Here is a 15,687-nt window from a genome sequence, read left to right on the forward strand (position 1 = left end):
AAAAAAAAAAAAAAAAAAAATGGCATGTTTTTCTTCCTGAGTCCCTTTCTATAATTAGATACCAGAAAGATGGATTCTGGCGAGGGGCTGAATCGGGACCACAGTTGTTCCATTGGGTGACAAAGAGAAGAGATGGCCTAAACCAATGGCGCTGCCCAAATGAAATACAATGTGAGCCACATCTGAAGTTTAACAATTTCTAGCCAGGTGTGGTCCTGGCAGGTGGGGGGCTGATTCAGAAAGATTGCCTCAAGTTTGAGGGCAGCCTTGACTACATAGTGAGTTCGAGGCCGGCCTGAACTACATAGTGAGCGTGTCTCAAAAAAAAAAGTTGCTAATATCTACATTAAAATAAATAAAAATAAACATGAAATTAATCTTAATAATTTTACTTGACTTAATTAAAATATCACTTCAATGTATGTAATCAATATGAACATTATCGATGAATACAGTTTGCACTCTTCTCTCCATGCTAACTCTTGGAAAATCTGGTAGGTATCGTACACTGATGGCACATTTCAACCCAGACTCTAAATTTTTCAACAGTTAAGGGGAAATGTGATCCAACCAAAACAGTAAAGTTGTATTGAATAGACAAACAGTAGGGCCAGGGATTTAGCTCAGTGGTTCCACTGTCCGCCTTGCAAAGGCAAAGACCTGAGTTCGATGCCTGCTACCAAAAAAAAAAGACAGATAGTTAATGCTGCTTTCAGTTTTAAATTTTAAGTGAATGAAAATTAAAATAATAAATTTGGTTCTTCAGGCTCGCCAGCCGTATTTCAAGGGCTCAATGGTCATGGGTGAGAACGGCTGCCATATTGGGCAGCGCCAGCCTGAGTCAGGCTTCCTTCTCACACGTGCACACCGCAGACACAGACTCTGATAGACAGATAGTCACTCCTTCCCCGAGCTACTCTGCCTCTGTGTCGGTCGGGTACCGGCGGAATAAAAATGGTTACACAATAACCTTTGACCTCCAGCTGCCCAGGGGGTCAGAGAAAAGAGGATAAACACACACACAAAATAAAGAATCACAGGGTGGGGTGCTGAGCACCAAGGTCAAGGTATACAGAAGAGCGGACAGAGAGTGGTCACCGCGTGTGTCGTTACTTCTCCACACACATTAATGCAACAAGGGTAAAGCTGCTATTTACAGAGCACCCACCCTGAGCCCCGCATACCCATTTCTGTGTGTAATTCTTCTCAGCACCCTGCCAGGTGAGTGTTGTTTGTTTTGTTGGGTGTTTTGTTTCTGTTTCTGGTTAATTTCTTTTGAAGGGTTCTAAGGACCAAAGCCTGGACCTCACCAATGGTAGGCTTGTTCTGTACCATTGAAGTACATCCCCAGCCCTGCAAGGTGTGTATTATCAAAGCTACAGATGAAATAGGGGCTCACAAAGGTTGCCCACTTCTCCAAGGTCACAGAATAGCCTAGGGTAGAGGTTCAAACACGGCATGGTCAGTATCTAAGGCCAGTGCCATTGTCTCCTGTTAAACGTGAATTGAGCACCCACCTCATATAAATCTTGTGTTAAAACACTGCAGGGACGGAAAAGATGAAGAAGGGAATATAAATACACAGGAAATGAGCTGGAAAAATGCACTAAATCATTAACAGAGGCTGTCTGTACAGGGTGTGGGAACGGGGCTGGACATGCATGGTGCTTCTGCCTTCTCTGCAGATTTAAAAATTTTAAAAGATCACAAGAATATCTAATATTAGAACAAAACAGCTGGGTGCACTGTACATGTCTGTGATCCCAGCACTTGAGAGGCTGAGGCTGGGGGATTGTGAATTTGACTCCGGCCTGAGTTGTATAGTGAGGTCATGTGTCAAAAAACCAAACCAATCCAAAACCAAAACTAGACCGCCGGGTGTGGTGGCGCACACCTGTAATCCCAGCTCTCAGGAGGCTGAGGCAGGAGGATCGCTGTGAGTTCGAGACCAGCCTGGGCTACATAGTGAGTTCCAGGACAATCGCAACTACATAGTGAAACCCTGTCTCAAAAAACCAAAAAAAACCAAAACAAAAAAAAAAAACCTAAAACTAGACCAAACCAAAATGAAAACAGCATGACAAAATCCTAGGAGTTGAACAAGCCAGGGCCTGAGACAGAATTTTAATATGTTCATTCACACATACACATATCAAAACACATTGGCCTGACTACAGCGGAATTAGCTAAGCTCAGATTAGGCTATTTTTATGGTTACTTCAGCTTCAAATAGTATGCATCCTTGCACAGCCACAACACCTGTTATCCTAAAGAAAGACTCCTGTCTGTTGAGCACTGACCGGTGGGCAGCTAGTCCTACGTGTCTAATGGCTGTGATCACGTGACACAGTCTTGCCTCCTCCCTAAAGGAGCTCCATTTCCCGGAGCACAAGTCACTGGACATAGCCCCCTGATCCAGGTGGGCCCTGCCTGGTAACCGTCCAGCCTGGGCCCCAGACTCACCTGCTGCCATCCTTTCCCTTACCTGAGTGGGTACATTCGCAGGGCCACGCCCATGCCTGGCGTGTAGGACAGAAGAGCTGCCAGTAATGTCTCCTCCAAGAGCCCAAATATTAGGACCTTGTTTCTGGGAAGAAACATTTATGAGTGAGACTGAGATGAGGAAACGGTAGGGGGAAATTGCTGGTCTCGAAGCAGGACCTCGGGAGAGCACTGGGGCCTTTTGGTGGCGCTCACTTCATGCCCTGCTGGAAGACAGAGTTGCGGCGGGTCTTGCAGATGATGAGGTCAGCCCACTGCACCACCACGATGCTGGCAAAGAAGGCCGTGTGGCACGTGAACTCCACCACCTTCCGCTGCTCGTAGGTCTGGGGAGGGCGGGCAGAGAGCTGGCATCAGTGTCAGAAGAGGTTTAGCTGCACCCGAAGGCTTTTCTCTCCTGCCTTGCCAGACTCCTGTGCCCAGTTAGAACTCCCGCAGCACTTGGCACATGTCTCTGCCCTCGCACTTGTGGTGGGGTGTTATGATTTGCCTATGTGTTTTCCTTACCTGACTGGGGGCTCCTCGGGAACAAGGCCTTATTTATCTGGGTGCCCTTCCCCATGCTCAGCTCAGGGCATGGCATGTAGCACGACCCAGCGGATTTTTACTACACTAGTAAGAAGGTGGTGTGGAGAAGGGGGACTTGGGCCCGCAGAGTCAGAGGTCATAGGTCATAGGTCAAGGAAGGTGGGGGCCAGAGCACAACAGGAACACAGGGAGAAGGAATGCCCAAGGAGTGGTAGATAGGAGACTCTCATTCTTTTGGTTCTTTTGTTCCTATTTCACACATAAGGAACCTAGAGTCTAGAGGGAGAGATAAATACGCTAACTATGCCAGTACAAGAGATAGGTTGTAAGAGCGAGATCATAGAGGGCTGTAGGAACACACAAGAGGTGCATCTAAATTAGACCGGAGGGGCGGGGGAAGCTTATGTTCAAAAAATGGTGTGCTTATAAATAACTCAGAGATCAAATCAGAACTCTGAAAATATGTAGGACTGCACAGTAATGCGATACTACATGCCAAGCCACATGAGATGTGGTCGCAGTCGTACTTGGAGAGAAATCCAAAGCTTTAAATGATTAGAAAACAAAGGCTGAAAATTGATGAGCCAAGCCTGGAACTTACAGTCAGACCAGTCCGCAAATTTGTGTGCCTCAGATCACAGCTACCCACCTTCACGGCAGTCAGCTACTTTTACCTGTGTCCCTTCCGTCATTTCTTAAAGATTTTAGCGATGAGTCACTGTTGTTCTATCACTGCTGCTCTTGTCCTTTTTTTTCTTTTCCTTCCGTACTGAAGATTGAACCCAAGGCCTTTGCACTGAGCTACAACCCCAGCCCTTTTCATTTATTTGCGACAGGGTCTTGCTGCTAAATTGCTCAAACTGGGCTAAAATTTGCGCTCCTCCTGCCTCAGCCTCCCAGAATGCTGGGATTACAGATGTGTGTGTCACCATGCCTGCCTTTAGTTTTGTTCTGAGACCTTAATATTCACGTTGATGACCCTCACAATACCATGGTCTGTTTCTCGTCTCTCTCTTTCTGACCTGTTGTCTTCCACTCCCCAAGTGGGCTTCTTGCTCCGATAGTTAAATATTATCCTTCCCAACATCTACAATTTTTCTCTCTCTATTTTTTTTGAGGGGTGGGGGGGTACTGGGGATTGACCTTGCACTTGCAAGGCAGGTGACAGAACCACTGAGTTAAATTCCCAGCTCCTCTCTATAATCTTAATTTCAAGAATCTCACTATCTCTCTTCATCATCCTTATCCTTTATCCTCCCACCCTTCCATCTGGCTCACTATAGTATCTTAATTCTCACATTTCTTGGACTCCCTTGGACTTCCAATCTGTTGACCAGATATTAATATATATATTAAGAGAGAGGGGGAGAGAGAGATTAAACACCCTCCACTGCTGACTAGAAATCAGCTCCATGAGAGCATTAACTTGATTATGTTCATTCACTAACATATTCCCAGGACCTAGAACAGTACCTGGTACACAGGAGATTCTCAGTACATCCTGGCTAAACACATGAATGAGTTGTGATCTGTAGGATTGAGAGTGAAAGATATTTAGGAGGTAAGGAGCTATTCTCACTTCTAGCAGTAAGTAGCATGCTCTTTGGGTGGGGACTTTTCTGTTACATGATCTAATACTTGCAGTTGTGCGAGAGACATGAATGGACCCTGCATTTATGGAATTTGCTCCTCAGAGCAGTTATTCTCAACCCATTTTTGTAAAACACTACATTTATGATGTCTTTATCGTACAAGGAGTTCTTGTTACCTCAAATTATTATTATTATTTTTTTTTTCCTGGTACCGGGGATTGAACTTGGGTCCTCGCACTTGCAAGGCAGGCCACCGAACTGCTGAGCTAAATCCCCGGCCCTCAAATTACTTTCAATTAACTTTATCATAAATTAAAATATATCACATTGTGTCTTGGCAGCCGTGAGGCGGTATCAGGATGTGAAACTAACAATGGCTTGAGTTGAGGGCTGAAGAGGTATTGGCAGGCAGAACGGTGCATCAGACCTTGGGCACCACTGGCTTCTGGAGCAGCATTGGTGACTGGAAACATTGATATCTGATGGCCTCATGGGGCTCTGCTGGTAGAAGCCACATGTAGATGAGAGGCATCTTCTAACAACTTCTATCTGAACATACTTTTGAGAAACCTGCAACTAGCTCACTTTGGAGGCGTCGTGATGAAGTGGAAAAGTGCCAGACAGGAAACAACAGTCCAGAATCCCGGTCCCCTCTTCTAGAGAGTCACCACTGGACTTTAAGCAAGTTGTTAAATCTTTCCAGACTCAGTTTCCTTATTTACAGAATGAATAAAGATAACAGGCCATGATTCTATACTTCTGTGGATAGTTGGTGTCATGTGTCTCATTGATTTAGAGACTGGGATGGAAGTATTCAGTTACAAAAAAGCATACTTTCTTAAGTTTTCGAGCACATATTATCGAGGAAAGGGTTTCAGTCTGACCCTCATTCACCTTGGATGTTAGGAAAGGTGGCTACAGAGAGGCATCCTTTACATTTAAAAAGTTTAGGACGATTAAGGATGGAACATATAAAGAATATACGTTTTTCAATTTTAAGTCATATTATGTGAACTGGAAAGAGTGTAACAGGAGAAGACTCAGCATTCATTTTTGGGTCAGTCATGGTCAAAACCTGCAAAAACAGAAGTCATCCCAGAAGAGCTAACATGACAAAGAAGACCCCAGCTGCAAGAAACCCAGGAAGGTGTGATGTACATGAAAAGCAGAAATGAGCAGAAGTTTGATCATTGTAAACAAGAGGTTTGTTGATGTGATCAGAGATTTCAGTCGGACGATTGAGCATTCAGGACTAGAGATGAGGTGTCTACTCTGTCTGGTGCCTCACTTCTCCCACTTTTCAAAAATTTGCTAAACTCACCCTTCCCTGTCACTTCCTTACTCTTCTCAGTCGCTGTCTACTACCACACCCTCTCTACTCACCCATTGCTGCCCATAGCTGTCCTCCAGGTTATTTAAGAATGGATCATCCCACTTCAGGCGGATGCCCAGCAGATGAAGAGGCATAAAGCCATTCTCAGCCATGACCACAAAGTAGGTGAAGAATCCAGCCAGAGCCTGGATCATCCCTGTAAGTGGCAGAGTCATAGGACAGCCATAAAAGGCACCCAAAAGGCAGCCCGTCTAGGGGACCAAGTCTGGGCCCTGCCTCTGTTGGGTTGGTGTGTGACTGTGCAGGAGTGAAGATGCTTATCTTCAACTGATCCCTCATCTGGGGGACTTGTCTTCAAGCTCTGACATTTATTTCTAAGCTCCAACTCAGAGTCATCTTTGAGTCACATCATCTTAAAACTGTAAAAGCTAGATGACTCCTTTTCCTCTGATATTTGGAAGTTTATCAAGTTTTAGCCCCTCATCACATCTCTATCTACCTTTTGCCTCTCGCTTAGACAAAACTTCTATCTCCAGTGCCTGGGCCATGGTGATAGCTGATGTTAGCATTTGCCTACTAACCACAGAGCTCTGCACTGTGTAGGTACCTTGTGGACATAGATCCTCACAATTCTGAACAATAGTTCTGTGTTTCATGAATGAGAACTGAAACACACACACACACACACACACACACACACACACACACACACACACACACTCACTCACACACACAAAGCCAGTCATTATCCAGGACCAGACAGCTGGGAAGTGGTGAAATTAAGATTGAAACATAGATCTAATTCCTAAACCTGTGCTTTTTCTACACAATTCCTCTCCTAAGAGTTGGGATGACCTCCTTTTCACAGTCTCTTCCCTGTCCATCCGTCACTGTACCCCCTGAAACACTACACTGCACCTGACAACTCATGAACAAAGGTCTCTATTGGCACCCAAATATCTTTCCAGGCTGGACCCACTATAAATGCTATCTATATCTGCAGGCTTATTTTCTACTACTTCCTTATGGTGGCTAAGAGTGCCACCAACTCCTTTCCAACTATGCCACGTGAACTCCCCCCTGTTGGACCCACATCTGTCTATATGTAGTAGTTTAAGCTCTATCCTCCAACATCAATTCAAGTTCCATTTCTCCCATAAAACCTCTCTGACTGCCCTCAAAACCAGTGAGCTTGCTTGCATTGTGCTTGCATATTAGGTCTGCACTCACTACATGGCATGTAGAAAGATCTTAGGAACATTTGTTTCTTTTTTACTGGGCCCCAAGTCAAGGGCAGCTCAGAGATCAATAGCTCTTTGTGTCGTTGAGGCCTAGTGCATTTTGTGTTTGAGGAAATCTCTCCCTTTTCCAAAACTGAAGTGGCTCATGTAGGCAGCTGTTCCCCTCTCCCTCTCCGCCTCGCTACTCTGTGCTCACCAATCTGTCCATAAGCTATGCCAATGAGATGGTGATTCACAAGATTATCAGTCTTCGGGTTCCGTGGCTGCCTCTGCATGATGTCACTCTCTGGGGACTCATAAGCCAAGGAGATAGCAGGTACCTGGAGGACAGCGATGGAAAGGTGGAGTCACAGAGTGCAAAGGGAAGCTCTGAAGTAGCTCTAAGCCTTATCCACTCCCCAGTCAAGCTTTATCCTATCCCTAATCTATCTCGCAGGAGCTCCCAGAGCCACGTCTCAGCCTAGTCCTCACCATGTCCGTGCCCAGGTCAATGCAGAGGATAGTGATGGTGCCCAGAGGCAAAGGGATGCCGAGGATGATGAACAGCAGGAAGGGGGTGATCTCAGGAATGTTGCTGGTCAGGGTGTAGGCGATGGATTTCTTTAGGTTGTCAAAGATGAGGCGACCTGAAAAGAAGGCCAACCTTCTGTGAGGAGCACCCTTCTCACCAACCAGCTCCTGAACAGGGAGACCACTGCAAAGATATGTCACAGTCGGTGAAAAGGCGGGGAAGTCCTGTCCTACACATTGGCAGTCCTGAGTTCGTCTCCAAATTGTGTGACCATTAATTAAAGCCATGATTAGTAGCATGTCTGGACTGTACTCTTTGTTCTTGGACTCAAATGGCTAATGTTATCTGATCTCTGAAAATTTAGCAGACTTAGGCCTACTTAATCCTGAGAAGTCTGAGAATACCAGTATTAAAGCCTTTACAAGATTAAACCTGAGGTGGAAAGAGCCAGGGCTTGGGACAGACTTCGGTTTGAGTCTCATTTTCTGCCATTAACCAGTTTGTGACCTTGAGTATCTCTTATCTCTCTGACCATTGTTTCTCCTGTGCTACAAGATTGCTGAGTCCTTCCCTGACTACCCCTTCAAAGATTGTAACCTCTCCCCACCCTACACGTTTTATTTTTTCCATCGCACTTAGTATACCATTTGCATAGTATGCAGATAGTAATCTGTCTCTTTTCACTTGAAATTCATTTGTATGTGGGCGGGGATTCATGTATTTTTTTCTCCCACCATTGTATTCTCAGTATCTAGAATAGTGTGGATTTAGCTCAGTGGTGTCGCTGCCTGCCTTACAAGCAGAAGGTCCTGAGTTCAATCCCTGGTACCAAAAAAACCCAAAAAACAAAACAAAACAAAACAACACCTAGAATAGTGCATTGCACACACAGCCAGGGCTTAAATGAATTCTTAAAAATTGAATGGCTATTCAAAGGGTTAAGATCATACTAGGTTTCAATGAAGTGTGACCATTGTTATTATGTAGGCTGCTGTGTCATGTTTTAGTAAGATAGCTCCAGGCAGAAAGCAAGGAACCTGGGCATAGTATTCTAGGGTTCTCCTGTTAACCAATGGGCATTATCTTTCAGCACTCTCTGAGAAAGTGGGTGCTTAATCAGGTTCATGAAGTCAACTCATGGGTGGTTTCCAGCCGTGTGTCACCATTTCTAGGGACCCTGCTGAAGATTGCAGGGTATGGAAGTTTCTCAGGGCTGTAGGTCCCATGCATGTTCTAGACACATCTGAACCCTACTGAGAGGACAGAGAAGGTGCTCTAGTACACCACAGTCCCACTCTCCCTGGCAAATCTGGATTTTCCTCCAATCTCAAACAAAGGGGGGGTCTTCTAAATATCTGTTGAATCTAATTTGCAAAATTTTGTCTTATAGTGTTTTTTTTGAAGTCTTTACAGGATCATGGAGGTTGGATGATGGTCAAAAGGGATGAGGGTGATGTACTCCAAAACCCAACTAACTCTGAAAATCAAGACCTAACTCTGGGCACCATGCTTTCTCACCCTCTTCCACGCCTGTGACGATGGAGGCAAAGTTGTCGTCCAGCAGGATCAGGTCAGCTGCCTGCTTGGAGACGTCAGAGCCAGTGATCCCCATGGCAATGCCGATGTCGGCCTTCTTTAGTGCAGGGGAGTCGTTCACTCCATCCCCTGTCACCGCCACAATGGCTCCCTGGTGAAGTCCAGAAAGAAGAAGTGAAAAAAATTAGTGTGTTAGATTTAGGACTAGTCCCCAAAGTTAGATTTCAACATCTCATTTTTTGTAATTGTGTTGATCTCAGACTCCTGTCCCTTCCTTTTCCTGTTACCCTGAGATAATTTCAAATGTCAGATTTCCCCAAAGCCAAACAAGGGTTTTTTTTTTGGTATTGGAGATCGAACTCAGGACCTTGGGGTTGAGAGGTAGGTGGCAGAACCACTGAGCCAAATCCCCAGCCCTGATTTACCCAAAGCAAAGGCCACCATGGAGGTTCAAGGTGGAATATTGTCTGGAGTCTCCTGTAGCTCAGCCCACTTGTTTTGAGGCTGGGCTCTGCCATGTGATTTCTGCCAGGTTCCTCCAAGCTCCCCTGCCTCTCTTACCAGCTTCTGACAGCCCTCTACGATGATGAGCTTCTGCTGAGGGGAGGTCCGGGCAAACACAATCTCTGTGTGGTTTTGGAGGATCTGGTTGAGCTGCTCTGAGTTCATATCCTTTAACTCTGAGCCATGCACCACAATGGCTTTGGCATTTCTGAGGAAAAGAATTTCAAAAGGCAGATTCTGAGAATCCTCCTACCCTCTAACCAACCTTTACTGCAAGTTCCCTGATTCTTTTTTTTGTACCAGGGATCCAACTTGAGACCTTGCCCTTGCAAGGCAGTCAGTGGCACCACTGAGCTAAATCCCCAGTCCTGCCTGATTCTTCTTTCAGTCAAGTCCTGTCACTTATCCCCAACATACACTGTCCCCAAAGTGACACACACATTCCATCTCTTCCTCCTTTTGCCAACCACTTTCCTCTACTTTTTTCTTTCCTACTACTGTTTCTTCTGAAAACTCACTGACATACTTACTTGATTATGTCTCTATTACATTTTAATTGTAATGTGTAAACCCTGTGAGCTTGCCTATAGAAGAATTCCAGAACTTTAGTAACTGGGGTCTGGGTAGGGCAGGTTGAAGATGGAGGGAAAAACGACAGATCTGAGCTTTTGGGGAACTTACCTGGCCTTGACCTGGCTGATAGGGATGCCAAGCCGTGCAGCAATATCCTCTGCTGTCTCAGTGCCTTCTGAGATGATGCCCACACCTCTGGCAATGGCTTTGGCTGTAATGGGATGATCCCCTGTCACCATGATCACCTGGGTTGGGAGGGGGAGAGGAGGGGGAGCAGAATCACCCTCAGAGAAGCCTGGATCTCTTCTCTTTCTCCTCCTGTAGCTCACAACTTTCATTCCACAAAGATGTTAGTAGCTCATTCCTAAGAACTTGTCGTAGACACTAAATACCTTGTTACTGTGGCTTCAGCCTTTGGGAATGAGTCAGGACCATCAGACCATAAAATACAGGATGATTTGTGTTCTAGATCTCCAAGAGTAAGTCAGAGATTTGGGTGTATTACCATACTCAGAATTTTATTTAATTTCTCCATAAGTGATTCTGTTTCTTAAGTGCCAAGTCAGAAACACCTACACATAGAACAAGTGGTAATAAAGGAATGTCCATCTATCTGTCTAACATTCTATCAAGACCCAAACACTCAGATCCTCACTCTTTTTGTCCCTGTACCTCATCCTGCCCCTCAGTTTCAACTTGTCTTTGGCTACTGGGTACCTAGTCCTGTCACATTCGCACCCCAGGATGAGGTGACCATGCTCTGTCTTCATGGCAGTCTGTTCTTTCCACTTTTCAGCACTTCACACTTCTCAGCATGGTGATCGCTTGCTTCTCTCTCTTCCCACTGTTCTGAGACCTTTGCAAGGGTGAGATGCTTGCTAAGTTTCTTGCCTGAGCACAATGCCTAGGACACAGTAAGCCACCGACAAATAATTACCAAATGAGAGAATGAAGGAATGATGTGGGAGCCACTGCCCAAGGTTCCCAAGAGCTCACCTAGCACAACTTTTCAAACTGATGGGAGGGAGGAGGAAACCATCAGACTGATGGAAATAAGCCTGGGAAGCGTTTCTCACAAATAACCCATTATGGGTTCCTGAGTCCTCACTATTCCATATTCCTAATGAACTGGCAGGGGAACAGGAAAGTGCTAACCAGACAGAGTAAAATTTTCACTACACTACAACCACTAATGTCCAGGGTCATAGTAGGTTAGGGGCATTGGATCCTTACAAGCCTGGCCTGTGGGATGCCTGGTAACAGGCATGAACCCGAGAGAGGACTGCACAGAAGACTGCCCTTCAGATGTGGTTCAGACTGAGCCCTTAGTGTTCTGATTTATAGCACCCTTTGAGCCTCCCAGTGACTTACCATTAGTGACCTGAAATCTGCTGCACAAGGCACAATATCATTCTCAGACATACCTAGCACCTAGCCTACCCTACTGACACGGATGGTTCTCTAGTACCTTGCAGGCAGTACTAGCTCCTTGCCAAGCTGGGGAAGTAAAAATACTATGTCAGTCACTCCAAGAGTGAGTCTCCAACAAACACTGAGACACAGTCACACAACAGAAGTGCAGTTCCCTTTGAAATAAAGCACATTGAGCAGTTTCTGGAGTTAATCGAGCACTAAAACAATGTCATTTCCAACTTGGTGCTGACTATACCTCTGATGTTCCCACATAGCCTTGCAAACCACCCTCTTGATCTACTCTGCCTCCTCCTCCAGATCAGACCCATTGGAGGGCAACTTTCCAGTGTTGGTAACACAACCAAAAGACCTCACAACAGCTCTGAATGCTGCCTGCAACTCTTGGGGGTAGGAGTGGGAGAGGTTTGCAGCAAAGCCCCTTGTATCTTCATATTACTAAGATCGTTAGTTAGTGGTAAATGTAATGGGAACACTTCTTAATTTTTAAAAATCACATTTATTCCCAAGTTGGGAGCACATAGTTACCTAGGAAAGCTCTGTCCCCAAAAATTTATTTGTAAATCTTTGTAACCATGCAGCAATCATTTCCACTTTTACTGAGCATCCTGCTAATGCCTGTCAGCTTGGTACCGATATCATTTCCAAGTAGATACATGAAACAAGTTGTTGTATGTCCATTCTATTTCATCCTCCCTGAAGGATAGCACTATGTATATGTCTTGTACTCCCACACAGGGAAGAGGAGACAATCCACAATTCCTCACTCAGTCTCCCAAATATCCATCAGTTTGGAGTCCAGAAGGAGGTAAAACATTGCAGGGAGACATGTAAACTTGTGCCCAGAACAAGGACTGGCCAGAAAGCACTGAGGCCTCTGCTTCAGGGCCAGTTCAGGGTCAGTCCTCAGGGTTCTTGCTGTGCTGACATCCTGATCTGATCTGCTTGGCATCCTGACTAAATCACACCTGACGCACGGTTTGGGTCTCCTTACAGGTGGGCACAATTGTGACTCTCTTCTTCCTAAAACAACCCATAAACTCCCAGATGAGACAAATTTTAGACTACATCCACAACATGATTCTTCATTCGAATAATCTGCACTGAGGCTCAGAAAATTCGAACGAACCCTTTCCACAGTGTGATGTGGTAGTTTATAGAATTGTCAGGGGACATTGCGGTAACTTGGCCATTCTTTGCCCATGTGCTTTAATAGTGCTACCTCTGCAGAAACCTACTCGTAAGACAGTGATTAAAGAATTCACTCACAATAATTTCCCACATCCTTTCTTAGTTTCCTTCTCTAGTGACCAATCACTGGATTAAGAATGGCTCAGACTGACCCCTCGACCAGCTGCCAACAGTCACAGGTTTAATATAAAGCCAGTTCCAACCAACAGCATCTACTCTTCCTTCAATACCTCCACCTTGTACTTTAACCTATCCCCCCCTAGGTCTAGGACCCAGGATAGGCAGGGGGTTCAGAATATAAGGCACAAGCAGGGAAGGTGTTGTTATCTTATCTGTGAAGATGTATGTGCGTCTCTGACCTAGGAAACACAGGCTCCACATCTCAGAATTAGAGGAATCCCTCGGCTGCCTCCATGCAGTCCAAGGCCCACTCAGAGAGGATTTTGCAGCTCTGGGTTTGTTTGTCTGTTTTACTCTTGGACCATTTTTAGCTTTCCCTCCTGGACATAAATCTGCTAGGGAAGCTGCTCACTCCAAGTCAGACTCACTGAGGACTCTATGGCTCTCAGTGTCTCAGTCTCACTGCTGCGTACTCCAGCCTCCATCCCTCTTAGCCTCTCACCCTTTACCACTCATCCCAGCAACACACTGACACCACAGCTCCTTGCACTTTCCTCCTCCTTACATCATCTGTAGACCGGCAACTTCGGCATCACCAAGGCTTGGTAGTTTGAGAAGCGCTGTGCTGGACCCTGGTTTTCAAACTTGTCTGCTCATTGAGACTGCTAGGAAAATTTTTAAAATACAGATGCCTGGGACCATCCTGAGAACTTCTAATTTAATGGATCTTGGATGTACAGATTTTTCAAGCTTACCTGTTGTTCTAATGTCCAATGGAAGATAAAATTCTTGATGTAGAGGGAAGTAGTATTAAATCTCTTTCTTTTTTTTTTTTTTTTTTTACTGGGCGTTGAACTCAGAACCTTGTGCTTGCAAGGCAGGCATGGCACCACTGAGCTAGATCCCGAGCCCTTAATTATCTCTTAAAACAAAAAAATCACAAGCCAGGTGTAGGGGTGCATATCTGTAGTGTCAGCTGCCCAGGAGTCTGAAGCAGGAGGATCACTGGAGCTCATGTGTTTGTGACCAGCCTGGACAACACAGTGAGACCTCATCTCAAAGGAAAAAAAGAAGACCCCAAACTACAACTACAACCAAAAATCATAAACTCAAGGAGGCAGAAATCCATTAAGCCAAGATCACTAACTACTCCATGCAAGGCTTTCTACTAGCAGCTCAGAACTATGACAGGTTGTCTGGGGTAGTCAGAAGTTGTACCTTAATTCCTGCACTACGACACTTGCTCACAGCAGAAGGCACAGCAGCGCGAGGAGGGTCAATCATGGATACGAGGCCCACAAAACACAGGTTGCTCATGGGAAAATTTATTTCATCTGTGTTAAAAGGGAATCCTGTTGAGAAGCTGCTTGGAAGATTCAAGAAGCAGAACCCTGGAGAGAGAAAGAAGGGGCCAGTAGTCATTTGTCTTTCTGTATCCCTATCCCACCCACCCCATATCCTAAACTCTTCACCCCACAAACAGCCATCTGGATGCCCTGCTTTCAAAGGTGCTCCCACAGCGCCTTACCTAGCACACGTTCCCCCAGACCTCCCAGCTCTGAGTAGGCATCCTGGAAAGCATTCTTCATTTTATCATCAATTGGAAACTCCTGGCCATGCAGGAGGAAGGAGGAGCAGAACTCCAAGATCCTCTCCGGAGCACCCTTCATCATCAGCACATGGCCCGGGGAGCCATCCTCATGACGGTGGATGGACAGCTGGAGAGAGAAGACGCAGTGATGGGACAGAAGGAGAAAGCCAGGGGAAGAAGGCGTGTTTTTTGGGGTTTTTTTTTTTGGCACTTGGGATCAAACTTAGGACCTTGTGCTTGCTAGGCAGGCGCTGGAACCACTGAGCTAAATCCCCAGTGTAGGAAGGCCTTTTTTGTTGGTTGTTTTTTTTTTTTGGTACCGGGGATCAAACTTGGGTCCTTGAGCTTTCGAGGCAGGAGGCAGAACCACTGAGCTAAATCCCTCGGCCCCAGTTGTTTTTTGAGACAGGGTCCCATTGTATAGTTCAGATTGGCCTTGAGTTTGCTAGGTAGCCCAAGTTGGATACAAAATCATGATCATCCTACCTCAGCTTAAGGTTTTGAAGGTAAAAGATGACAAGCAAACTGTTTCATGCTCTTCCCCACCATTTCCTTTGTCCCGCTTACCCTAGTCAAACCAGACTTGAGGTTAACCCAGCTCCCCTTCCCAGGAAACTTCAGCCTGGTAGGATTTGCACAGGAATCTCAGAGTTCTCCAAGGGTAGACAAACACTCTCATTACTGGCAAAGAACACGGCCAAGCAGGCAAGAAACAAAACTCAGGATCCCAAAGATCTGTGTTTGCTGAGTGTGGTGGCTCATGCCTATAATCCTTGCACTCAGGAGATTGAGTGAGGAGGTCTTGAGTCTCAGGCTAGCCTGTGATACATAGTGAGGTCAAGGTCAGCCCAGCACACAGTAAGACAAACCAAACCAAAAACCAAAAACCCAAGGGAAAATCAAGACTAAAACCTTTGTTCCAGGGCCAACATAAATACCTTCTTAGTATTACTATCTCAGGTCAATCCACTTAACCCTACAAAACCCTAGTTCCTTCCATAAAATCTAAAAGGTTCTACCTTGCCTACTTTAAT

The 15,687-nt window shown here is 45.6% G+C and overlaps 1 protein-coding gene across 8 annotated transcripts in view; it reads right to left on the reverse strand.

Annotated features, from left to right (window-relative positions):
- Positions 1-15,687, reverse strand: part of Atp1a4 (ATPase Na+/K+ transporting subunit alpha 4) — a 32,796-nt gene that overhangs the window by 1,367 nt on the left and 15,742 nt on the right. For 6 of the 8 annotated variants that reach the window (XR_778759.2, XR_778757.2, XR_778758.2 and 3 more), the window contains 9 exons: positions 14,591-14,780; positions 14,281-14,453; positions 10,429-10,565; positions 9,805-9,955; positions 9,226-9,394; positions 7,668-7,822; positions 7,393-7,516; positions 6,006-6,151; positions 2,486-2,587 (listed from right to left, as the gene is read on the reverse strand). Coding sequence is in view for 2 of the 8 variants with exons in the window: in XM_010616676.3 (XP_010614978.1) it covers positions 2,486-2,587; positions 2,698-2,828; positions 6,006-6,151; positions 7,393-7,516; positions 7,668-7,822; positions 9,226-9,394; positions 9,805-9,955; positions 10,429-10,565; positions 14,281-14,453; positions 14,591-14,780 (1,478 nt within the window). In the remaining 6 variants the exon portion in view is untranslated. Of the gene's footprint in view, positions 1-2,485; positions 2,588-2,697; positions 2,829-4,503; positions 4,560-6,005; positions 6,152-7,392; positions 7,517-7,667; positions 7,823-9,225; positions 9,395-9,804; positions 9,956-10,428; positions 10,566-14,280; positions 14,454-14,590; positions 14,781-15,687 lie in introns of those variants that run through there. The other 2 variants (XM_010616676.3, XM_010616675.1) reach the window with 2 other exon arrangements.

Source organism: Fukomys damarensis, unplaced genomic scaffold (assembly GCF_012274545.1).
Source record: "Fukomys damarensis isolate Sample0158 unplaced genomic scaffold, DMR_v1.0_HiC HiC_scaffold_19, whole genome shotgun sequence".
Lineage (NCBI taxonomy): Eukaryota > Metazoa > Chordata > Mammalia > Rodentia > Bathyergidae > Fukomys > Fukomys damarensis.